Below are 24,431 nucleotides of genomic sequence, written 5' to 3' on the forward strand. Positions count from 1 at the left end.
CTCGCTGGGGTCGAACCAAACAACATTTTTCTGACTCTTTTTGATTGGCTGGGAAAAAAATTAAATGGGTGTTTTCTGTTTCCGCCCCAATTTTTCAGCACTGCCAGCAACTGAAAAATCCCTTATTTGCCAGCTCGACTCAAAACCCACCTGCCCGAGGGTCCAGAGCAACCTAAATTCTAGCCTGCCCTCAGTTGGGCGTGCACTCCCCCTGCATCGCTCACATGTGCGCAGAAAGGACCCCAGCCCCCAGCCCCCTGCAGTCTGTGGGGTGAGGGGCAGGCCTGGCTGATCCTATCACATGGATCCCTGCTCCATGGCGTTCACCCGCTGAGCGTCAGCCCAAGAAGGTGGGGCATTGAGATCCACACCTCTAACCCAGCGTGGCCTTGGGGGGTTCACACTGAGGGGCAGCCCCTCCCTGGAGGAAGCAAAGATCTGTCTGTCAGGCAGCCCCGGGGAAGGGGACGGACGGACACACACACACACAAAATTCCTGATCAGGTCTGGAGAAGCCAAGGGACGCTGACCCTTCCCGGGTGGGCTGTGCAATCTCTGCGGCCTGGCCAGGGCAGCCAGAGCGAAGGGGTGAGCAGCTGGCCGACTCAAAAGGCAGCGAGCGAACACCAGAGACGCTCGCCCGCAGCCGCCCCGACGGCCGGGGACCCGGACGTACCTCGGAAGTCAGGCCGGACTCGACCGCAGCCTGGGGCCCAGCCCCCCGCGTCCTGGTCCCTGGGGCAGGCAGAGCGCTGGCTGGCAGCTGCCGGGGCTGGCGGGAGGGGATTGCCTTCCCAGGAGCGAGCGGAATCTAATCTGGGCTCGGGATTACTGACACTGCCTGGCTCAGTGCCACCCTGCCCCTAGCGCGTCGTGATACCCTGCAGGAGCCAGCCAGGTGTGTGGAGGGGGCACCGCTGGCCTATGCCCAGAGGGAGGGGGCAGGCTGGAAAGACGGGGGTTTCATCCTGCCACTGTACTCTGGCCTCTTCAGTTGGGGGCTGGCTCAGCCCCTCCCCAAAGTCCCCTCTACCCCCAAGAGGGGCCCTGTCTCCATGCCTATAGGAGCCCCCAGGGTCTGCCCTTCTTACCCGAGAGGGAGCATGAGCTAGTGGTTAGAGCAGCACAGCGCAGGGGGCCTGGATTCCGTTCCTGGCTCTGGGACGGACCCGTGGAGCAGTGGACGGGAAGTCAGGGGGCCTGGGGCCCTGCCACCCACTTGCTGTGCAAGCTGGGACAAGTCAGCGACATTATCAAAACGCCGCCCCAGGTTTTAGGAGCTTCCATTGTCGGATGCAAAACGCCAGGCACCCAGGCTCCTGCCGGCTTCACCTGGCAGCGCCCAGCACATTCAGGGGCCACCTCGGGGCATCCCCCACCCCAGACAGCAGCCACTTTTAGACAACGGTGGCCTCTGCGTCTCTGGGGAGCGGCGGCGCAGCCCAGCTGGCGAATGAGGAGAACGCCACTGAGCTACCCGACCTGTGGGGCACCACAGCGGTGGAGCGCCTGGGGGTCAGCCCAAAGGCAGGTGCAGGATTGGAGACAGCCTCACTGGGACCCAGCACCCCCGCTCAGAACAAGTGACAGGGCCTGCCGGGTGCCCAGGGTTTATTTTTACATCCCCACCTCCCTCCATCTCCCCCCTTTGTCCTGGCAGTTGGATCCTTCTTTGCCCCTTGTCCTAAACGCCTGCAGTACGTTGCTGCAGGCTGTGAAACATCTGCTCCACCCCAGAGCTGGCCGCCTTTCAGTGGCAAGCAGAGCGCTCCAGGTCCGCACAAAAACGTTATGGGCGAGACACGCAAGGACAATCAGGCTGCTCCTTCGCATGGTCCTGGGAGACTTTCCCTAGCTTAGCATAGGCCTTTCTCCCCCCCACCCCAACCCACTTCTCTGTCTCCCGCTGCAGTGAGATTTCAGGTCTCCAGCCAGGATCCCCAGCAAAGCCCCAGGGTTTCGAATTCACGAGCCTGGTAGTATGGAGTCTCCCGTTTCACTCCCTCTGCACCCGAGCCAGCCATGCAAAATTCATCACCCTCACGTCTCATCCATAATTCAACAGCCGTCCCCACCCGCAGCAACTAATCAAGGCTAGTGTCCAATAAACACGTACAAATCCAGCGCTCCCGGCCTGGCCGGATACCTGACACGGTGGGACATGCTCCATCTGCTGCACACAGACCTTGGGGAGGGATGGCCACAGGTATCCCAGCTCCCTCCACACAGCCGCCACCCCCCGTCCCTTCGGACAGCTCGTACAGCTGTAGCTAATCTACCCCCGACGCCTCCTGGAGAGAAGCTAGCACTGCTCTCCCCCCTGCGGCGCCTCCTGCTGGGAGAGGCTGGGACAGGAGAGGCTGGGAGCTCCCCCCACAGCCAGTGCTCCTGCCCCACTCCCTACAGCGCCTCCTGCTGGGAGCTCCCCCCACAGCCAGTGCTCCTGCCCCGCTCCCTACAGCGCCTCCTGCTGGGAGCTCCCCCCACAGCCAATCCTCCTGCCCCATTCCATACAGCGCCCCCTACTGGGAGAGGCGGGGACTGGAGTAGCTGGGAGCTCCACCCACAGCCAATGCTCCTGCCCCATTCCATACAGCGCCCCCTGCTGGGAGAGGCTGGGACTGCAGTGGCTGGGAGCTCCCCCCACAGCCCACGCTCCTGCCCACTTTAAGGCCTGTGGCAGGGACACACTCAGCCGACTCCGCCACCAGGAGCAGCCCGTCTAGCAGCAAATGACGCCCCAACCCCTTCCCGCACCCCACAGCTTTTGCCAAGCAGCGATGCCAACACAACCCCAGCAGGTGGCGCTCTCAGACCGCGCACCGCGCCGTAGGCTTTGTGCTAAGGAGCACTAGGGCAGGTCTGCCACCCAAAAGTGAAGTGGCCCCCGCTACATCGCTGAGGGGTGTGTGCAAAATCCACCCCTGTGAGCCAGGTCGTTACACCCACCGAACCCCAGGATGGTGAGGGTCTGCCCTAAAACGCTGCAGCTGGCCCGCCAGAGCGCTAAGAGCGGAGGTCCAGCAAGAGCAGGACAAGCCGGGGGGACTCGCTGGGCACGACCCTACTGCTCCCAGGCCCTTCACAAACGAGGCCCCGTGTGGCTTTTGCGAAGCGCTGGCCCGCCTGGCTGGGACCCCGAGATCTTCTGCACTCTCCCCACCAGTCGCTCCTGTTGGGTGAGGCTGCGGCCGCCAGGCTGCTGGGGAAGAGCACCCGAGCCAAAGTGACACCCATGGAGAGGCCAATGCTCCAGAGCTGGCCTAGTACGTGCAAGAGGAGACGTACTGGAGCCCCAGGTATGGGATCAGAGCAGGGGCTGGCCCACATGGGACACAGAGCCAGGACGCTGCCTGGACCACCAAGCAAAGGGAGTGTCTAGGCCTAAATAGATAGGAAGGGGCGACAGGGGATGGATCACTTGCTGCTTACCTGTTCTGTTCACTCCCTCTGGGGCACCTGGCACTGGCCACTGCTGGGAGACAGGATACTGGGTCAGATGGACCTTGGTCTGACCCAGTCTGGCCGTTCTTGTATAGGCCCTTGCAGATGGCACCATTTGCTAAGGCAAATCCTTGGTGCAGCACGATTAGAATCTTCCTGCCAAGCAGCCAACAATTCACGGAGGCAGCAGGAACCGTAACCCTGGTCACACTGCATGCCGGGGAGGGGGCATTGCTCTGTGCTCCTTGAGATGTGCCAGCCGCCCCCGTAAGCATGCACCCCCCCCCCCGCCGCCCCCAGGGACATCTGCCTCCATGCGAGTTGGCACTGAAGGAGGCTGACAAGCTTAGGACAGGGCTCTGAAGTCACTGCTGCTTGCAGAGCGCTTGGAGATCCTGGAGCGGAAGAGACGCTTCTCTTGCACTTTAACAGTCTCTTTCCGAAGCTTGGCCACAGTGCACGTGCTGTAGGAAATCGCAAGACCGTGGGGCTCCAGCCAGTCCGAGGAAGGGGCAAGAGCCCCCAGGTCAGGAAATTCTGGGCTAGCCTATCCCCCAGAAGTTTCTGCCAACCACCCCTCATCAATCAGCGATTGGCTGAGGCCTGGAAGCATCAGTTTACAGCCCACATTAATGCAGCTGTGGGTGCCCTGAGCCATCTAAATCCTTTTCTGAATCCTACCAAGCTCTTGGCTTCAATATAGAATCATAGAAGGGATTGGAAGGGACCTCAGGAGGTCATCTAGTCCAACTCCCTGCTCAAAGCAGGACCAATCCCCAGACAGATTTTTGCCCCCGATCCCTAAATGGCCCCCTCACAGATTGAATTCACAACCCTGGGTTTAGCAGGCCAATGCTCAAACCACTGAGCTATTCAATATCTTGTGGCAGTGAGTTCCACCGGTTGATGCTCTGGCCTGAATGGATCCCGCCGTTACACATCACCCCTACAGACCATTTATCTCTGACACCCTTCTTGCAGTTTCAGAAGTTTTCCGTCTGGCTTGGGAAGCATCATTCCCCTGTATTCCAGCAGAGGCCAGCCGTGCACAGCTATGGAGAGCAACATTTCTCTAAGCAGCTCGGATGAGCGAAATCCCCCCTTGAGGAATGGTTTTGATTTCAGTGCCAACCCTGCAGCCATGAGCCTCGCAGAGCACAAGGGAAATCTCCCCCCTCATCCCACAGCTTCAAGCCACCAGGGCAGAGCCTTTTAAGCAACTCTGATCTTTGCCAAGAGACAAGCTTGTCAGGTGCTTTGGCCTATGGGGAGTTTGTCCCACTCCCCACATCCAAGTCGTTACCGCTCACAGCAGCCAGAACAGGCACGTGACCCTGCTGGACAGAAAACCGAGACAGCAAAGCTGCGTTTAAGCCCACGGGAGAGCGTGCTGCCCTGCTCGCCACGGCACAGTAACGTAAGCGCTGCCACGTAGGCCCAGCGGCGACTTCCGTAAGCAGCCAGTGCTGGAGGTGGAACCCCCGAGAACACGTGGGAGGGGGTCCCACATCTCCTGCACCTGATGAGCTGCTCGAAAGCGTCTCTCACCCGCGGAAGTTGGTCCAATACAAGGCATTACCCTCCCCCACCGTGCGCCCCTAGCACACGTTCATGTGGCAGCCAACGCCCGAGACCCTCAGAGAGGGCCCAGAGAAGGGAGACAGCCTTGTTATGGGGCAGGGCCAGGAAGCCGGGACTGTGCCCTTGCCCTGTGCAGCAGAGAGAGAGAGAGTGCGAGAGATCGACAGTGTGTAACCTGGAGATGGAGAACATTAACCAGCAGCGAAAGGGCTGGAGCACTGGGTGTGAGCTCAGCAGTCCCTGTATTCCTCTCCCCCGAGCACATGAAGACATTGTACTTCCGAGAGTAACAGCCCCCTTCCATGCAGGCGATGTGAAGGAACAAGCCCAGGCCCCTTTGTTCAGAGAGAGCCGGATCAATGGAAAAACCACCCACCACGGCCTAGTCCAGGCAGCGGCTGGGCCAAGAGGGGGCGGATCCCTAGACCCACAGGGGATGGAGCTGAGCGAGGTTCTGGGCCGAACAGCACCACGGCTTTCCAAGCATCACCCTCACCGGCAGCCTCGGCTCTCGAGCGACCGGCAGAGAAGTGGGGAGTATCCACATGGCTGCAGGGGAGCCCGAGGGCTCAAAGCACAGTTAGCCAGCCAGGGGGGACACGTTGCCAGGTCTCCGCAGGACAATTCCCCTCTCCTCTCCCTGCTGGAGAAGGGGTCAAGCGCCATCAATTGGTTCCGCAACAGGATCCTGGAGTCCTTCACCTCTAGGTTGAACCTGATGGGTTCTGGCAAAACTCCCACCGAGCCATGGCTGGCCAGGGGCCTGGAGTGAGCTCAGGGGAGGTCTCGGTTCAGAACCCACGGGGCCTGCTTCCCAGTAGCAGCAGCCCTGCGCTGACGGGCTTTGGTTAAGCTGGATGGGCCCGGCCGAGGTTCGCATTGGGCCCCACATGCTGTACGTGGTTTGCGGCCTGATGCCGTTCTCCTCCAGGGCTGGTTTTTTCATCAGCACTACAATTAGTTGGTTAAGAACGCTGTGGCCCCTATGGGTCGAGGAGGTGTGACCCTCCTACCCGCTGGGCACAGAGCAGACAGAGCCCATCTCTGTCACCCGCCCGAGACTGCACAAATGTGCCCATTCAACGCAGTGCCAAGCCGTTACCCCCCATCCCTCCCCACAGCGGAGGGGGCACCATGCACCGCAGCTCCAAAGGCATGGCTGGAAGCAGTCTCTGCTCTGTGCTTCACCCAAGAGCCCCGCGCCACTACCAACGCCGCCCCCCCGCATTTGAGGACATTGTTCCAGTCCTGCACCCCATTCTCGGGAAGCCTGGCCCCCCTCCCCACAGGCTGCCACGGGGGGCTTGCCTTTCCGAAAGAACAGCAAGGCAGGCAATCGAAGGCCAGGGCAGCCAACCCCCAGAGGAGGGTCCTGTCTGCTCGAGCCCCTGCTCCGGCTCACTGCCGGGCACCAGGCTGCAGCCAAACAAACCCATCACTGCAGACACTTTTGATGGTTAAAAAAATTTTGGGTTTTATTGTTTTGCTAAACAATACTAAAAAAATTTCCATTTTTTTTTTTTAAAGGCAGGGCTTGAATTATTTAATTTTGATCCATTTATTTAAAAAAAAAGGGAAGGGGGAAGATCATGGCAAAAAAAATATATGAGAGAGAGACTCCTGTAGCTTAGCCGCACCCCTGCCTACCTTGGGAGGAAGCCAGTTTCAGAGGCTCCATAAGCTGGCTTGCCGCAGAGCCGATGGCTGCAGTCACCCATGCAGCGTGAGATGCCAAATGGATCACCGCGTGACTGCCAGCTGGGTACGGTACAGGACAAGGGAAGGCAGCCCAGTGACTAAAGACTTTTAGGGTTGGGTTCGACAGTGACAGAAGCTCGCGTGCTCTCTTAGCAAATGGAGCACAGACCCCAGAGCTCTCTGCCCGGGCACTCGGACGTATACAAACCGTGTCCCAGCTTGTAAGGATCCCAGACGCACGTACGTCTGGAGCGGAAAGGGGATCCAGCGCAAACGGGCTGCTATCCAAGATCATTTGGATAATTTTAAACCTTGAAAAAAAAAAGACAGAAGCCTACGCACGATCTAACACGCACGGTACTCAGTGGCGTGAGCCAATGCAAGAGAAAGCCACCGTGTCGCCGGATCTCCCAGCCCACTGTGGATGAGAGACGGCTTTGCGGTACCGTACCGGGGGAGGCAGAGAGGGGTAAATTAGTAGCACCACCCTGTGTTATTCCTAGCGCCTGCGTCTTCCCAGAGCGGCACAGGACAGTAAGAAAGCGGTCAGAAGAGGTTTACGATTTCGGGAGCACCACCACCTCCTGGGCTCTCCTGCCCCCCAAATCCCCAGTCTTAACGGGCGTGAACTCTCCGGAGCATCACACGCAAAGTCACCAAGCCTGCCAGGGCCAATTAGGGGCGGGGAGGGTTTCTTTTTTTGCCATGATCCCGGTGAAGAGAACTGCTAGAAGCAGAAAATATTTAAAGAACATTTTAATATATATATTCATATATATATTTAAAGATAAGAAAAATAAGACTAATTCAAGCCTTGCCCTGTGCAAAACAAAATTAAAACGGGACCATGCCGGTGGCAGAAAGGCCCCGATTCAGTTAACACAGTCAGATTGTTACTTTTATTTTTATCAGGGTGTTGGGGGAAGAGCAGATTCTCCTACGTCAAAGAAGGGAGGGGAGAATGGTGGACCCCTCCCCTTTACAAAAATAAAAGGGGGGGGTGTTGTGTGGGGTGGCGGAAGAAGAGAGGAAGTCAAAAATAAAACTAACAAAGTCTGACTGTCCTAGGAGAAAACATGGCGGACAAAAAGAAAGGTTGTTAGTCAAGTAATGGATGATCTTTTAAATTATTCTCTTTTTTTGTTTTAAAGTCTAAAGTTTGGAAGTGGTGAGCTCCCTGTTAAAGAGCCCCCGGGAAATAAAATATAACCCTGGCCCTCCCCCGCCCCGTTCTCCTTTGAAGAAATCATGTCGGCTTCTGCTGGATCTTGGAAGAGTGCCCTTGGTGATCGGAAGGGGGCAGGACTCAGGATGACAGGGCGGCTTCCTTCTGTGTTTGCTGTGCTTGTGAACCTTGCATTACCTTTTGGCTTTCCACATCTCTAAAATGTTTCTCAACCTGGCCAAGGGGGAAGAGAAAAAGGGAAAAAGATGGATCAACATGGCTGGGTTTTCATTGTACAGTTTCACACGGCGTGCAAACAGGGGTGACCGGGTCTAGTGGGTGCCACCAGGCGGGGAGGGTGCAGGGTACATGCGTGAAAGTGGTCCGTGGTGACCAGAAACAATCGTTGGGACCAGCATTGTGGGATCTGCAACAGCTGGGATGGGGATTAGGGGCACATGCTCCACCTCCTTCAGCCTGGTAGATGGAGACCGCCAATGTTTCAGCTAGAACTCAATAGCTGCATTTGTCCCAGAGAATGGTCTATGTGGCCTGGGGATGGGTGCCAGGGAGAGCACAACTCCCCAGTGGATAAAGATTTAATATCAAACCCGTAACTCCTTCCCCAGCCTGACTGCTCCGGCAGTAAAACCGGGACGGGGACCGGACAGCAGAGTCCAGCCATGTAAGCAGCTTGGCTCCATCATGAGGGGTTCCACAGGAAGTGGGTACAGGCGACACCAGGCCCCTTCAGCGGCCCATTAGGAGACACCTTTTAAACTATTTCCTGCTTGACTCAAAACCCCACAGCAGGCACTGATGGGAACAGTAGTCACAGAACGCCCCATTCCTCGTTGGGAGCGGACAGCGCGGAGGGGGGAAGGGTCCTTCCACATGACCATAACGGGGTCCCAGGGGTACCTACGTCGGGGGAGTCACCCTCCCGCTACTCACTATTTTGCGTACGTGACTCAGGGCACTTCCCTCCTTGCCTTTACAGTTTTCCACTTGGTACGGAGGAGCGATAACGACGTCTTCCATCACCACTATGTTCTTCTCTTGCCATTTACAGTCTTTAATGCTGGGAGAGGCAGAAACAGGGCAGGATTTTACTGATACACCTCCACCCCGATAGAACGCGGTCCCCGGGAGACAAAAACAATCTCACCACGTTATAGCTGAGACTGCGTTGGCCTCCAGAGACCTCTGTCCCTAATCACCCTCAGGACCCCACCCCCTACCCAACCCAACCCCCCCTGCTCCCTGTCCCCTCACTGCTCCAACCCCTATCCACACCCCCCGCCCCCTGACAGGCACACAGCATGGCTCCAGGCTGCTCCACTCCACCACCTCCCAGCCGTGGCGCTCCGCTTCCCGCCGCCGGTGAGCGTGGGGAGGTTGGGGAAAGGACGCCCCCCGTACTCACCTGCGGTGGGAAGCGGAGTGCCGTGGCTGGGGCCAGGCTGCTCCACTTCCGCCGCTGCTGGTGAGTGCGGGGGGAATCCCTTCCCCCAAGCTCCCTCCCCCGAGACACACGGCTGGGGCCGGGGAAGCAGAGCAGGCTGCTCCTGGGCACCCCGGAACTGCAGGGCCCCCAAAATTAACCCCCCCACACACACAGGTCCTGCCTCCTAGATCCGGAGTGAGGGTAAGCCCCTGACTGCCCCCGAGAACTGACTGCCCCTTATCCAACCCATCTGCCCCGGCCCCCTTAACATGCTGATGAGGGCAGCGTGTCAGAGCTTTACCGCGTTGTATGCGAACCCACGTTCTATCAGGGTAGAAGCGTACTGCTGTTCACTCACCCCCATCCACTACTGCCCAGCAGCTCCAGAGCCTTAAATCTCCCCGCCCCCCAACCTCTCCTCTCACATGGGTTTCACAAGGGCCCTATCAGTTCCCAACACCGGCTGTAGCAGCTCAAACCAGATCACTGCAGACAGGAGTCAGCCACTGCCCCGCCCCAATGACCCACCCTTGGGGACGCGGTTGGCCAGCAGCCAGTACATCACTGGAGGCACAGCCGGCACCTCCAGGGAAGGATTACGGGAAACGGCGTCCTGATGAGAGATCCGTCTAGCGGCAAGAGGCGCACATCACTCAGAGCCGTTGTTGCGGGCTCGGAGTTACAACGTCGCCTCTCAGTTACAAGTCGGTCTGCCGGGTTGAGGGGCGAGCCCTCCAGGCAGGGAGCACGTTCAGCGCACGCTGAGGAACTGCAGATCTGATTGCGTTCCCAAGCGCGGGAGCTGTCCCGTGTACCTGTAACGCTAGACCGGGCTTCGGGCTGGCACATCGGCGAATCAAACCCCTTGCACAGTAGCCCAATCGCTCACAAGGCCACAGGCTGCCACAGGCCAGGGCGAGGGTTGAAATGGCACAGCTCCAAGCTGTTAACAGCTCCAGCTGTAATTTGAGGCGGCTAGGCAGGGTTGAGACTCTCAGTCCCATGGGGCCATTTCCACCTACACTACATGGTGAGCGGATGTGCAGCCTAGAGGAGCAGGTGGCAGCTTGGCCAGTCCATCGGCAGCAGACCAGAGTCCATGGAAGGCCCGACCGTACACACGGCAATGGGAGAGGGCAGACCTGCGGACGCGGGGCCAGCCCAGAGGAGCCTGGAAGTCCTGTTACACGTATTGGCCGTTGCGAGCGACTAGACGGAGACCACCAGCGAGAGGGAGGCTCTCGGAATCCGTCCCAGGAAGAGTTACCCCGCCCGCTGGAGAACACAGGCACACGCACGTACCCGAGGGTGAAGGAAACAGCAAAGACCTCCCAGCCACCCCCCAGCAGCCAACTTACGTCTTATGTATAGTCTGGAAAAGCTGCTGTCCCTCCAGAGAGACACCAGCACTAATTGCATACGCCTGGCTCATCTTCTCTTCCTTCTCCGTCCGTGCTTTGTTGGCAAGCTGGAGGGAGGGAAACAAAGACCCAGAAAGTTATTGATTTTTGACCACAAAACAGCAGAGTCCCGGGTGGGAGAGCGGGAGAGGCAAAGAGAAATTAAGACTGGCCAGCCTGCATTTGACAGAGGTAAATCCTGCCGGTGAAACTATCTGCATAAAGGCAGCCAGTTACAGAAATAAAACCTGGTCCATGCCTCACCGAAGTAAACACGGGAAATGAAATGGAGCAACAGACTTCAGCAGAAAGACGTCAGGACCATGCTGGTGCAAGCAACAATGCTCTAGCCCAGCGTTCAGAGATGCCCTGGGCTCCTGAGTGGTCCGAGTATCAAGCTCACTGAGACTGTAAGATCTCTGGGGCAGGGACCGTCTCCTCTCATGTAGCTGGCGCATCCGAAGGACCATGCACTCCTCCCTTGATTCAGTCCCACTACGAACAGTTCTGACTATTCAAAGGAGACGTATTCCTAGTCTCATCACTCACATTCTATTTCACAGCTCTGCGCTATTCGCTCCGCCACTGGCGCCGTAAATCCAATCAGCGGCAGGCAGGGAGCTATAAACAAGCTTTATGCTGCCTGACCTTAGCTTAGTTGAGGACCTGTCAGGTTTGTGAGACGGTGTCACATGGGCATCTCTGAAAAACCAAGACCCCTGGGCACCTTCGATTGTCACCTCTACGGGGCAAGACCCATCCTTTGTTGCATGTCCGCGTGGCACATTGGGGGCCTGATCCAGGACTGTCCCTTCCAGGCGTGACTAACACAGATCATACACACTCGCCCGCTCACTGAGCCAAGCTGGGCTTTTTGGGGCCAGGTGAGTAAGATACAAGTTATTTTCACTGGGAGTTGTCCTGGTAACAGCAAGATGAGTTTTATCATCATAGTGCCCAGAGGCTGCAGCCAGGATCGGGGCCCCCGCACTGGGCCGGGCACTATGCAGAGCTAATGTAAGAGTCCCTGCCTTACGGTGCTCACAGTCTAGAAGCTTCTGTGATTGGGGGGGGGGGGGAACAAACATCTTCATGGTCATTTTGCAAGCCCGAGTTCCAGGTTCCCAGTCACTGCCTGCCATCAGCACCTCACAGAGAACCTCCAAGGGCAAGTCTCCAGCCCATTCGATGCTTGGCCTCTCAGAGGAGATGGCCAACAAGCCCCACCCAAACCCATGACACAGATTCCTACTAACTCGGTATGGGTCAGACCGCCAGCTCACAGGCCAGCCAGGTAGTAGCAGCTTGTTTGATCAGGGCTGGATTTGGACTGGCGAGACAAGCAAGAAGCCGTTTCCATCACACAGAGAAAGCCAACTGGGGAAAAGGGTATGATGCCCGTTTGCATCGGGTACGACACTGGAAGTTAGGTACTTTAAATGCTCATGCTATGCATGTTTCACACACGTTAAACACTTCATGGTTTAGCTCACAAGTTAAGTTAGTCTGATGGCAGCGAAAAGTAGAGGATGCACACAGGCCTTTGCCCGCTTCATCCAAAGATCGTAAAGACCTTCATGTACCTAAGTTAAAAAAACAGCCAGTCTAGTCTTTTTAAGGTGGTTTTAGTAACCACATCTGCCCTGGAGTCCCCGGACAACTTTGGAGCTTTACGGTCACAGTCTCCTATTTTGTGCCCCTCATTTCTGTGCAAAGCGCACACACCCAGGAGAAATAGATTATGTGCTGTCAAATACACAGCAGCAGAACTGCCCGTCTCCTACTCTCAGAATCTTGGTCATTTCAGGTATCAACAGCAGGTGGGTTATTAGGGTTATGAGGGGTTGTCTACACAGGGAACTAGACCAGCAGAGTTATGTTGGAATAACTCCTCCGATGGTTAGAAACCTGAGTTTAATTTCAAGTCTAAACTTCCTAGTGTCCAGTTTATATCCATTTGTTCTTGGAATAACTATTCCTACATAGCGACAGAGTCCTGTGGCATCTTATAGACTAAAAGACGTATTGGCGCATACGCTCTCATGGGTGAATACACTTGACATCCGATGAAGTGGGTATTCACCCACGAAAGCTTATGCTCCAATACGTCTGTTAGTCTATAAGGTGCCACAGGACTCTGTCGCTTTTTACAGATCTAACACGGCTACCCCTTTGATACTATTCCAACATAGCTACTTCAGGACACACAACCCCCCACTATTCTAGAGTAAGAGCAATTTAATTCTGGAATAGTTACTCACAAAGCAGAGTAATTATTGCAGAATACAGTGCCCATGTAGGGGGGGGTTACTCCAGAGGAGCTTATAGACTCAGACTTTAAGGTCTGAAGGGACCATTATGATCATCTAGCCTGATCTCCTGCACAACACAGGCCACAGAATCTCCCCCACCCACTCCTGTAACAAACCCCTAACCTATGTCTGAGTTATTGAAGTCCTCAAATTGTGGTTTAAAGACCTCAAACTGCAGAGAATCCTCCAGCAAGTGACCCGTGCCCCATGCTGCAGAGGAAGGTGAAAAACCTCCAGGGCCTCTGCCAATCTGCCCTGGAAGAAAATTCCTTCCCGACCCCAAATATGGCGATCAGTTAAATCCTGAGCATATGGGCAAGACTCACCCGCCAGCACCCAGGAAAGAATTCTCTGTAGTAACTCAGACCATTGGGCATATTTACCCACTAATAATCAAAGATGAATTAAGTGCCAAAATTAGGCTACCCCATCATACCATCCCCTCCATAAACTTATCAAGCTTAGTCTCGAAGCCAGATATGTCTTTTGCCCCCACTGCTCCCCTTGGAAGGCTGGTCCAGAACTTCACTCCTCCGATGGTTAGAAACCTTCGTCTAATTTCAAGTCTAAACTTCCTAGTGTCCAGTTTATATCCATTTGTTCTTGTGTCCACATTGGTACTAAGCTTATAAATATATCAGAGGGATAAATATCTAAAGAGCTAAATTACATCAAAATAGTTATAGCCGAATAGTTTTTCCACAATAATTATGCTGGTCAATTTCCCCATATAGACAAGGCCTTAATGCTTGTGAAGTGCGTGGAGAGATGGAAACCATCAAGTATTTCCTGCACTCTGCTCACAAAGCAGGACTATCCTCCCTCCGCTCAGGGTCATTCCTTTTTTTTTTTTTTAAAAAAGCCAGACTGACCTCCAGCCCCATAGCCAACCCATGGGACCCAAACCAATCAGAGGTTACTTTGCTACAAGGCCTTTTACAATGGCCAACTGCAGTCAGCAGTAACCCACTGCTACACTACCCAGCTGGGCAGCGCATCAGCGTACTGTAAGCCCTGCAAAACTCAGAGTCAACAGCTCTGACTAGCAGAGATCACTGCAGCGTTAGATGTGTGACCTAAAAGCTGCTCAATGTTTCTATGGAAAATGTGGTCATGAGGTGTATTTTAAGAAACAACCAGCAATGCAGTTTTAATCCGTTATGGAAAAAAAATCCCTGTTACAAGAGGAAGTTTCCTTCCCTCTACATCAAACTTCAGTTCTCAGAGTCAGAGGAGATCTGCAGAGCACAACGCAGGCCCCCCTGCTCATCCTAGGGCTTGAATGAGTCCCTTTATCAGGTCCAGTTAAACCAGTAAACTAGGATACTTATGACATCTCTAAAGCACGCTACAGCAGTGGTTCTCAACCAGGGGTCCGGGGCCCCCGAGGGGCTGCAAGCAGGTTTCGGGGGGTCCCACCAAGCAGGGCCAGTGTTAGACTCGCTGGGGCCCAGGGCAGAAAGCTGAATCCCTACCGCATGGGGATGATGCCCAGGGTCCTGAGCCCTGCCACCCAGGACTGAAGCTGAAGCCTGAGCAACTTAGTTTTCCGGGGGGGCCCCTGTGGCATGGGGCTCCAGGCCACTGCCCTGTTTGCTACCCCTAATGCCAGTGCTGGCTTTTACATGCAGAAAACTAATTGTGGCACAGGTGGGCCATGGGAGTTTTTAATGGGGGGGGTGGTTCCAAAAGAAAAAGGTGGAGAACCCCCGTGCTCCAGCACACCGCAAAAGGATAAAGCAAGCCAACACCCCGATGAGAGGGATCCATTCCCAACGCATAGAACAGGGATGAACGGGGTAGAGTTAACAGACTGTCAGCAGAATGGAGATGCTTCTTTGCCATAAAGGAGAAAGCATCTCATGCCAGCTGACCCCTAGAAAGCATCTTCTATAGATACAAAGCCAACTTGCAAAACGGCCCGTCCAGGGCAAAGTCTTCCCCAAGGCTCACCCCAACTATCCCAAGGAAAGTCACCGTTGATTAGCCAGGAATGGCACATTTCACACAGCTATGAGATGCATTATCAAGATTCTCTGCCCCTCTCTTCCCAGTATGAAAATCCTAAGCCCCACAAAGCAGAGGAACTTTGCTACAATTCTCAACAATAGCAGATGATCGATCCCCCCTCCCACCCACGGAGGGAGAAAATAGCTAGCCAAAAAGTAGCCGGTTGTGTCTTGTTTCAGTGCTTAGATGAATGACACTCATTGGGACACTGTTCCAATTCCTTCTCATGTGCCCCTAATGTCTTTTACTGAAGAACTGTGAAGCTGTAACACCAAAGGAGGGTGGGGGGAATCCTTCTCTTGCTCATTAGCAATCCTTCTGGCTGCTGATTGGTGGTTTAATTAAAGATCACTCAGAACTAGTCTCACTTGGTAGCTTGATTACGAGACTCATTTCAACATAGTTTTTGTAACTTTCACTAAGCAACAACCATGTTTCTATACTGCTGCTGGAAAGCAGTTTCCCTGACTAGTGGGAGCTGGGATTTTTTGCCTGAGAAGCGTTGCTTTAATGGGTTTCTAGAGCAAAGTATGGTTGGTTCACCTCGTTGTCAGCGGAGAGAACGCTCCTGGTGATCATGGTTCTAGAAGCCGCTCAACCGCCTCATTTAAACAGGATGGTCGCTTGCATGGCCTCGCTCCAGGTGAAGGCTGGACCTGTAATGCACCCCCCTCTGTAGCTGAGAGACTGGGCAGCCAGAGAAGAGTTCATTCTTATTACACACAAGCAGCAGTTTATTCCCGGCTTCTTGTGTTAGACAAGACCCTGCGAAGCGTTGAGCAGAAGACTCCTCAGCACTGAGAGAGCTGGATGCTCAGACAGGCTTTGTCCATTTGGGAGCTGACTGGCCTGGCATGTAAGAGAACATGCAGGAGAGACCAGGCAGGTCTTAGCGGGGACCCAGCCTTTGCGAGAAAGGTAGCAACAATTACACCGTAGGGAGCAAATCTCCTCGGCACGGGACTGCTACAATGCAACCTACACAGCAGCCCACAGCGTCAGTACCAAGTGGCCAGTCCCACGCGCTGCCAGACTGATTGAGGGAATGTCGCCGCTGCTGGCCGGGAGCCGTCTTCACCCCCAGCCTTGAACGCAAACACGGTAAAGCAAAGCCCGTCTAAGCCTTGCAGACAACATCCAAACAATGCTTTAGGGATTCTTTCCCTCTGATTTCAACAGCGCTTTAGTCCACCTACAAATAAGGAGGGATCATGGGGAAACACCTACAATTCCAGCCCTCGGCTTGACCAGAACAACGTCCTTAGTCACCCGCTGAAGAATGAAACTAAGGGCAACAAACTCATTTACTGGTGTTCGCGAATCCCACCTATCGAGCTCCTAATCTGAAGGGTCCTTACAGAACAAGCATCTGAGCTCCTAGGATGTGCTTTATTACTTCGCACTGCTAGCCACGGAAGAGAAAAATTAACTGCATCTGCAAAAGCCTCGTTTACATGGTTTCCAATTCAAGCATTCAAAGCAGTTTGACTGTCAGATATACTCTGCTGTTCCAGCTCCCCCCATCTCCAAAGAGCATCTGAACTTGCTACTATGAGCCTATTAAGCAGATTCAGCTCTACACCTTGTGCAATAATTCTATGAATGGATGAGTCACTTCCCTTCCCTATTCACGTATGTATGAATGATACGAATACGTGCAAGACTGGAAGAAAGTCATCGAGTTCCAATAAGCTGCCTGGTCACATTCCTCAGTTGTCGTCCCCCGAGACTCCTCCCGCCACCCCCACCCCCCAGTACTAAATGGTAACTAAGTTAATTAGACAAACAGACCAGTTGCCCTCTTATCCCAAGAGGCCCACTCCCAGTTCAGAGCTATACAGATGCAGAGTGACCTCTCGGTGCCCAGGCTGAACAAGCTCACATTAGTAATGGTGTCAGTATAAACCAGTGGTCTCGTTACAACAGGTGAGGCAGACGCCAATCTCTAGCTAGCCTTTCACTGGAATGAACTTCGCTGTTTGCAGCCGTGTCTCCGGCCCCAGGAGCACGCTGAGCCACTGCGCCAGTCCCTGTGGCATCCTCTCTGCAGAGCTGTGCAGCCAGGGGAAAGGATTCTAGGAGGCAGCTGAGGTTTACTGGTTGTATGCGGCTGAACACAGGGATCACAACAACAAAGCCCCAAAGCCATCTATTTTAAAGCCTCCCTTCAAACCACTGTGTACACTGCATCCAAGAAGTCTCCACCCAAGCCATACACATGCCATCTTGTGGCTACCGTCAAGTGTTATTCTAGCTCCTTAAACTCATTCCTCCAGCCTTCAGCTTCCCAAGTGGACTGCCAGCTCCTGGCTTGAACACGCCAGCAAAATTAACACTAAATTAGTCAAAGGACGACATTTGCACCCAGGGTAATAATGTTTTGTTTCACAGTTCTCCTTTCTCTAACTCCTCTTCTTTGCTCCCAAGGCCATAGATTGAAGAGTCCTCAAGTCAGATCCCTTCCAGAACATCTCCCTGGTTTGTCCACCACTGCAACCACAAAATTGTCTTCATTCAGCCACATCTTGACCAAACATCCTCATCATCTACCCATCTTAATTCTTGGCAATTCCCTTTTATAATCTTTTACAGCCCAGTCCCGTGGGCATCACAAATACCATATGCTTATACTTCCTGCAGTGAAAGTCTAGCGATCACCCTCTCTCCATCCTGCCTTCTAGCAGCATATCCATTTACCAATCCTATTCACAGCTCCCTCCTGTGAAACTAAAGTTTTTTCTCCACTTTCCCTGCCTGCTCACCTCAGCTCCCCTTCCCAGAGCAGAGCTCTTTCATTTGTGCTGCATCCAGGATTTCTTCTCCACGCTGCCTTAGACTTCCACCTGTAACGAATACTCCAACATCCATTCCCCTGTCCCCCATTCTTCCATTCACACCTGGGACTGGCGTAGACTAATACTTTCTTTGCTGTTTTAAATGGCAGCTCTCTATTTCCATCTTCATACATCATTCCCCCTCTTCCTATATGAAATCTGTACTCAGTTAAGGTCTTCTCTACATCCCCTAGCAGCATGATTTCCTTCCTCTGACACTAGCACTTTGCACTATTTTCCAGTTCTGAAGCATCCAGACAACACCCTACACACCAGCCTTTGGAAGAGGAGTTTTGTAAATGCAAGAGATATGAAATGCTGCAGTTGTCTCAATCAGGCAAAGATTTTTTTTTTTTTTTAATTATGGGAATACAGACAGATTTCTGGACACTTGAAATTGCCAGTGGAATTACAATTTGATCTGGGTTTCTTGCACTGAAGAATTTCTATAGAGCCTTCCTTCAAGCAAAATAACTAACCAAATGTTTTTAATTAAATAAGTTTGTTAGTTAATACACTTTTAAATGTGTTATGCATACAGCGATTCCCCCCACCCCAGCCATGTAAGGCCTGTACGTCTATTACACCTAACTAGCAGCATTTACAGTTAGAGCAGTTGATGCAGCTCCAAGGTGTAATTACATCTCTACAGTAATTGGGTCATTTGATACCTTGTCAACATGATAATCCATCAATAAGCAAAAGGAAACTCACATAAGGCACAGACAATGCCACAAAAGGAGGACACTTGTGTTTAGGGACGAAGCCCGTGGTTCCTAGGTACCGTACTGTGGATGGCTTATATAGTGTAGGCTTGACGCTATACTGGGAACTCCACCCATCACAAATACTCTCCTGTCTGTTAGAGATCACCACCATCTGGGCCAGAGATTTTTTAATATAAACAGGAGGTCTGCCTGATCACCCCTAAACACTTCCTTAAAGATGGCAGCCACACCCTGCTTAAGATTGCTTTTCTCGACTGCATTTTTTGCCTTGAAACCTCCTTCCACTTTAAAATTAGTTGACTAACAAAGCCAACCCCCAAATTTACCTATACCTTGAAGCTTCCAAATCTCTAATTTTGACCGCTTGCCCTCTGATTTTAGCTCGAAAGAATGATAACCGCCCAAAAGTCCCATCAAGCCGAGTCAGCCCTGCCAGAAACTGTGTCCATTCCCTCCCTCACTAAGATGACACTGAAATGCAGCTGAAGGATGTATTTGTCTACCGTGCAGTTACTGGCTAAAGCCTTTCTCCAACACTCCAGTGTGCCATTAGACAACCAGCACTGATCATGCAAAACCCTAAGCTCCACCTCCCCCACACCACTCTGTTTTCCCAGCTCAGTTGGCTGGGCATTTAGTACAAGGCATCCAACTTATTTGACTGCACAAGATAATTTCCCTTTCCGTTTCTCAGACAGCACCTCCCGAAAACCAGAAATGATCTATTTTAGAGGGGAAGTTACAGTCAAGTTACACAGAGATCCCTGAGATACAACTGACCGCTCCACGTCTTTCAAGGCTTCTGTGCCTTCCCACCATAGGAACTCTGACCTGCTCACAAGAGCAGGAAAACTCCAGTGGATTCCCATCCATTGGAGATTGACTAAAGCAAGGCCACATAGCAAACATGGGCTGGAAGAGTGACAGCTTAAGTATTAACCCGCCCGTAGTCACATCTATCCATTAGCATCACCTCCAAAATGGGAAACAAATCCAAGCTGGTTTGACCTGTGATTTTGTAGCCAATAACATCAGTTCTTGATTACACCACCTGCCAAAGAAAACCTGGGTGCTGCAGGGAGCAGTGATGGGAGCCTCAGCTGATGGCAAGCTCCGTGAGCAATGAATGCACAGCCCTATGTCAGCACTGCAAGGAGACAGCACAATCAAGCAAGTTATTTTTTGGCTGACAGATCCTGACCGCTTGTGGTCACTGAAGAGTCTGCTGCACTTTATAGAAGGCTATGGGTGTTAACCCTAGTGTCCTGGCTAAATTCCAGCTCAGGTGATCGTAATCCATCTACCTAGATTTCCACTGCACTTAAACACTGGAAAGTTATCTTCACTTCCTGCTGTGTTGCAAGGGCAGCACTGTGTCATTTTCTACTGCTGAGATACCGGGGCTTCACCAGGAAGCAGAGGGATCTACAAAGCTGCAGTTTTTCTAGAAGAAGAGATGCTAACAGAACAGTAAAACATTAGTCACTGAGGTACCGAATGCAGGAAGCCTTCGGTCACTGCCACTTCACACACCTTTAATATTCAGATGCCATCTTGCCATTGTTAGGCCTAGTCTAGGCTTAAAAATTAGGTAGACGTAGTTACAACACTCAGGATCTGAAAAATCCACACCTAAACACCGTAGCTATGCAGACCTAACCCCCAGCATACATGCAGCTAGGTGGATAGTAAGAATGCTTCTGTCAACATAGCTACAGTTGCTCAGGGAGGTGGCGCTCCTACAGTAACAGAAAAACCTCTTCTGCATAGTTGGAAAGGTATCTACACCATAGGTGTTACAGCGCTGCAGCTGTGCCACTGTGGTGTCCATAATGTAGACATGGCCTTAGGATCATAGCTCCGTGTATCCTATAAGCCTTGCTTGAGTCCAGTCACAACACAGAAAAAACCTGACAGAGTGGGGTCTTATGGTGCAGAGTTGACTAAACTGTGGTCCCAAATTGCACCTACAGCACTTTAGACGCCAAGGCTGTGGCACACTTCAGGATGATTAAGCCACAGAGCCAGTGTCCATGACAAGGCCATGTTGAAATCAGGTCCAAAAGCCCCCTGGATTTTGACAATGTCAACAGGACCAAAAAGCGTACACATATACAGTATTAACAGTCAACTACTGTCCAGCAACCTAGCCAACTGGTGATCAGCACTAAAATCATGGATGCTCTGGTTGAACAGCAAGTTGGACCCAAAGCTTAAAAAAAAATTGGTCTTGTCAGTTTCCTTGTAAACTACATTAAGCAGAAGAAATGGACAGTAATACATTCCTCCTCTAGCTCCATTCAGCCAGGTATGCTCCATACTATGCTTTGGCAAAACACATGCAGCTAATTAAGCATGGCCACAAGATTCCAGACCAGGGGTAGGCAACCCATGGCACGCGTGCCGAAGGCAGCATGCGAGTTGATTTTCAGTGGCACTCACACTGCCTGGATCCTGGCCACCAGGCCGGGGGGGGGGGGGGGGGTTCTGCATTTTAATTTAATTTTAAATGAAGCTTCTTAAACATTTTAAAAACCTTATTTACTTTACATACAACAATAGTTTAGTTATATATTATAGACTTATAGAAAGAGACCTTCTAAAAAGGTTAAAATGTATGACTGGCACGCGAAACCTTAAATCAGAGTGAATAAATGAAGACTCGGCACAGCACTGCTGAAAGGTTGCCGACCCCTGTTCCAGACCATCACATTTTCATCTGCACAATGAAGAACTCACTTGTCCATGGACTAGTTAACTTGGAAAAAACCCTCCACATTCTCTACTTTAGGCCTGAATGATGCTCACCATGTATAAAGATGGCCAGACTGCCCATTAATACAGAAACTTAAATGCACATCTAAGTGCTCCACAGTATATGGGGAACCAGAATAGCACCATGCACACGAATATTCTGATTTAAATTCATAAGAGCAATGTCCGCTAAGCAAACATCGCGCAAAGCAGGGTATTTTAACAGTAAGAAATGCAATGGATTTTCAGCTCTTCCTGTCAATCAAATCAAGTGCAAACCCATGAGCACACAAAAGGATAAAGGGTCCTTACCTTGCTAACATTGAGTGAAGCTAAAGGAGGAGGGGTTTCCGTGCGGTCATTAATTATTTCCACTTCTGAAACATACTGTAAGTTTACGAGCAGGATATCTGCGTGGTTGGGCTTTCCACTGGAAGAGGGACATTCTGGAGGAAAACAGCATTAAGGAAAACAAATCCAGGCAGACATACTTAACAAGTCTAAAAAGATGAAGTTTAGAGAACAAGTCAATAGAAAGAGTTAGATTTTCAGCAGATAAGTTCTTCTACCACACTAAACCCTATAACAATGAAACAATTGGTCAGCAGTAAAAACCAGAAACAGTGCTAGCAACCACTATTTAAACTCAGCTGCTGCTAGCCTGGTTTCCCTGACCATGGGACAGGATCTTTTCTTTTGCTAATAATTGTTATAACTACATTGTAGACAACTTAGGATGCTGTGTGATCTACAGCATGCTTTTCAGGGGTTCATACAACCTTGCCTATTCTAGTCAAGGTAGCTTAGAGGGGTTCATGTCACGGTTTTGACTGTGGTGGGGACAAGGCTTTGCTGATCAGCATGGATATCAGTCAATAAGCCTTTGCTTATCTACATGGAGAAACTGACCAAAATAAGCCACTGCTGAATAAGCTACTCTAGAACAGCTCTGGGTGGGCACTCATTCTGGAATAAAAGTGTGCGCATGGATAGTTATTGCAGGATAGCTATTGCGCTTTCATTTCATGCCCTACCTTATTCCAAATTACTTCCTCATGTAGACTAGACCTAGTGTGTGTCTGTTAAGGTTTGAGTCTCTACCAAGATCATTCCCTTACTGCAGATGCCACCTGATGCAACCTGAACACAGGTTACTCTATTAATGCTTTCACCTAGATAATAACCGGGTGACAAGCTCTAAAGATTCATAGAAGAGACTTTCCCATTCATTACCACATTTTCAACATAAACCTTACATGCATTTGATGTAGTTTGACACTTCTAGAATGACAGAAAAGTGTAAATTAGACACCAGTTAGCCACCCCCAGAAAAACCTTTATAGAACTGACATTAATTCCTGCGCAATCTGTTCCCGATGAAGAGGGGTAGTTAGTCCTCCTCTCCTTCATCTGTCTGCTAGAGTAAGCAGAGAAGAACATATCAAGGCAGAGAGAGATGGTGGGTTTATTAGTGTGAGGAGACTGCATTAGACATATGGATCTGTGCATTGCCTCTCCACTCCTAGGAGGGGAGGGAGGCTGGTCTCATCCATATAAATGAGACACCTGCAGCTTAAAAGCAAAGAACAATCAGATCTCCCTCCCACCAGACTAAGTTAATACTACAGCTGATATGAAACCCTCACCTGCAGAAACTCACATAAAAAGGGGAGAAACTTAGGAGAGAGAAAACTGGGGAAAGTACATCACTCCCCAGAGCACTGTGTCCAGATCACATACTTTTCTCTGGAAAAGGATCAAAACCTGGCCCACAAGCTAGACCATCTGACCCTACTTCTCAACCTCCCTTTGCTGTTCACATCCACATTCTCCTCAAACCCAGATAGCACTGCCTCCTCCATCAAGCCAGAGAGGGAGGAACCATTGTAACATCCCACAAAGCAACCTACTCAGATTGCCGGCACTTCCTTTTGAAGGGTTCAAGGCAGCACTCCCCAGGCCAGCTCAAACACTGTCCTGACACTGGCTAGCAGCGCCCAGAGGTGGGGAGGCTGGAGACAGAGCTCGCAGAGGCAGTGGTATGGACTTTGAGTCTGGAGTTTCTCTCTCTCACAGACCTGAGGAGCCTGAGCACACCGACCTTTGGGGCATCTTGCAAGGCCTTTCCTGAGCATGTGGCGAGAGGCCTGCATGGCCCCTTTTAGGCTAACTTTTTAAGTGTGTCCAGAGCCGAACGATGGGCTCATGTATTGCCAGTGTCTCCATTCCCCACTTCTACCTCTATGTAGCCAACAGTGTGCCACCCAGAGAAGCAAGCACGTATCACACTTTCTGCACGCAATCTTCCCAGAGCATCTACCTCTTGCCCTTAAACCCGCCCCCCCAACACACACACACACAAACACGTGTCCCCAGGCACGATCAGAGTCAACCTCCCCCACCCAGCAGCTCCATTTTCCCTCCAAAGCCGGCCAGCATTGCCACCCCCAGGCTCCTCTCCCCCCACTGCAGTGCCCCAGGTAGATCAGACACCACACAACACACACACACACACACGGGGTGTGAGATCACAGCCCCTCCTCCCACCCCCCCAAAACCAGCCCCCACCCTGCCCACACACCAGCCTCCCCCCCCACGCTGCTCTCCCCGCTCCGCCAGGCAACTCCCAGGCCGCAACAGAGCCCCGGACCTCCCCCCTTCCCGGCCACAGGGGCCCCCAGCCAGTGACCCCACCAGAGCAGGTTCCCTCCCCCCCCGCCCGGCCCCCACCTAGGCCCGCTCCCAGCCCCGGGCTCTCCCCACCTCGCCCCGGGCACCTGGCCCGGCAGCCCCGCTCCGGCTCCCCCCCGGCCCGGCCCCGGTCGGATACTGAGCGCCAGCATCTTGCTGGGGTAGTCGAAGGCCACCACCTCGCCCTGCAGCCGCTGCTCCTGGCAGGTCCGGCACGACACCTGGCTCCCCACACTGAAGTACTCGCCCGGGGCCGCCATCTTGTCTCAGCAGCGGCCGCCGCGGCTCGGCTCGGCTCAGCCACAGGGAGCCCCACGCCAGGCACGGGGGGGCGGGGCGCTGCCGCGTCGCCCCGCGCGGCGTCTGG

General features: G+C 52.7%; 1 protein-coding gene across 1 annotated transcript; it reads right to left on the minus strand.

The window, feature by feature from the left end:
• Positions 1 to 6,482: 6,482 nt before the first annotated feature.
• LSM12 (LSM12 homolog) lies at positions 6,483 to 24,431 on the minus strand. The gene is made up of 5 exons (XM_044999847.1): positions 24,204 to 24,431; positions 21,686 to 21,819; positions 10,694 to 10,803; positions 8,843 to 8,969; positions 6,483 to 8,122 (listed from the first exon to the last, which is right to left on the minus strand). The coding sequence occupies exons 1-5, from the start codon at positions 24,322 to 24,324 to the stop codon at positions 8,030 to 8,032; spliced, it is 585 nt and encodes a 194-aa protein (XP_044855782.1). The 5' UTR covers positions 24,325 to 24,431; the 3' UTR covers positions 6,483 to 8,029.

Source organism: Mauremys mutica, chromosome 25 (assembly GCF_020497125.1).
Source record: "Mauremys mutica isolate MM-2020 ecotype Southern chromosome 25, ASM2049712v1, whole genome shotgun sequence".
Lineage (NCBI taxonomy): Eukaryota > Metazoa > Chordata > Testudines > Geoemydidae > Mauremys > Mauremys mutica.

Excerpts from the sequence above, each read along its gene's own strand:
- LSM12 (XM_044999847.1), bottom strand. The coding sequence starts at position 24,324 with ATGGCGGCCCCGGGCGAGTACTTCAGTGTGGGGAGCCAGGTGTCGTGC. Across the intron at positions 10,804-21,685 it reads CTTCACTCAATGTTAGCAAG|CTTGCCAACAAAGCACGGAC; the intron begins GTAAGGACCCTT and ends CCCTCCCTCCAG. Across the intron at positions 8,123-8,842 it reads TGAGTCACGTACGCAAAATA|GTTGAGAAACATTTTAGAGA; the intron begins GTGAGTAGCGGG and ends CCCCTTGGCCAG.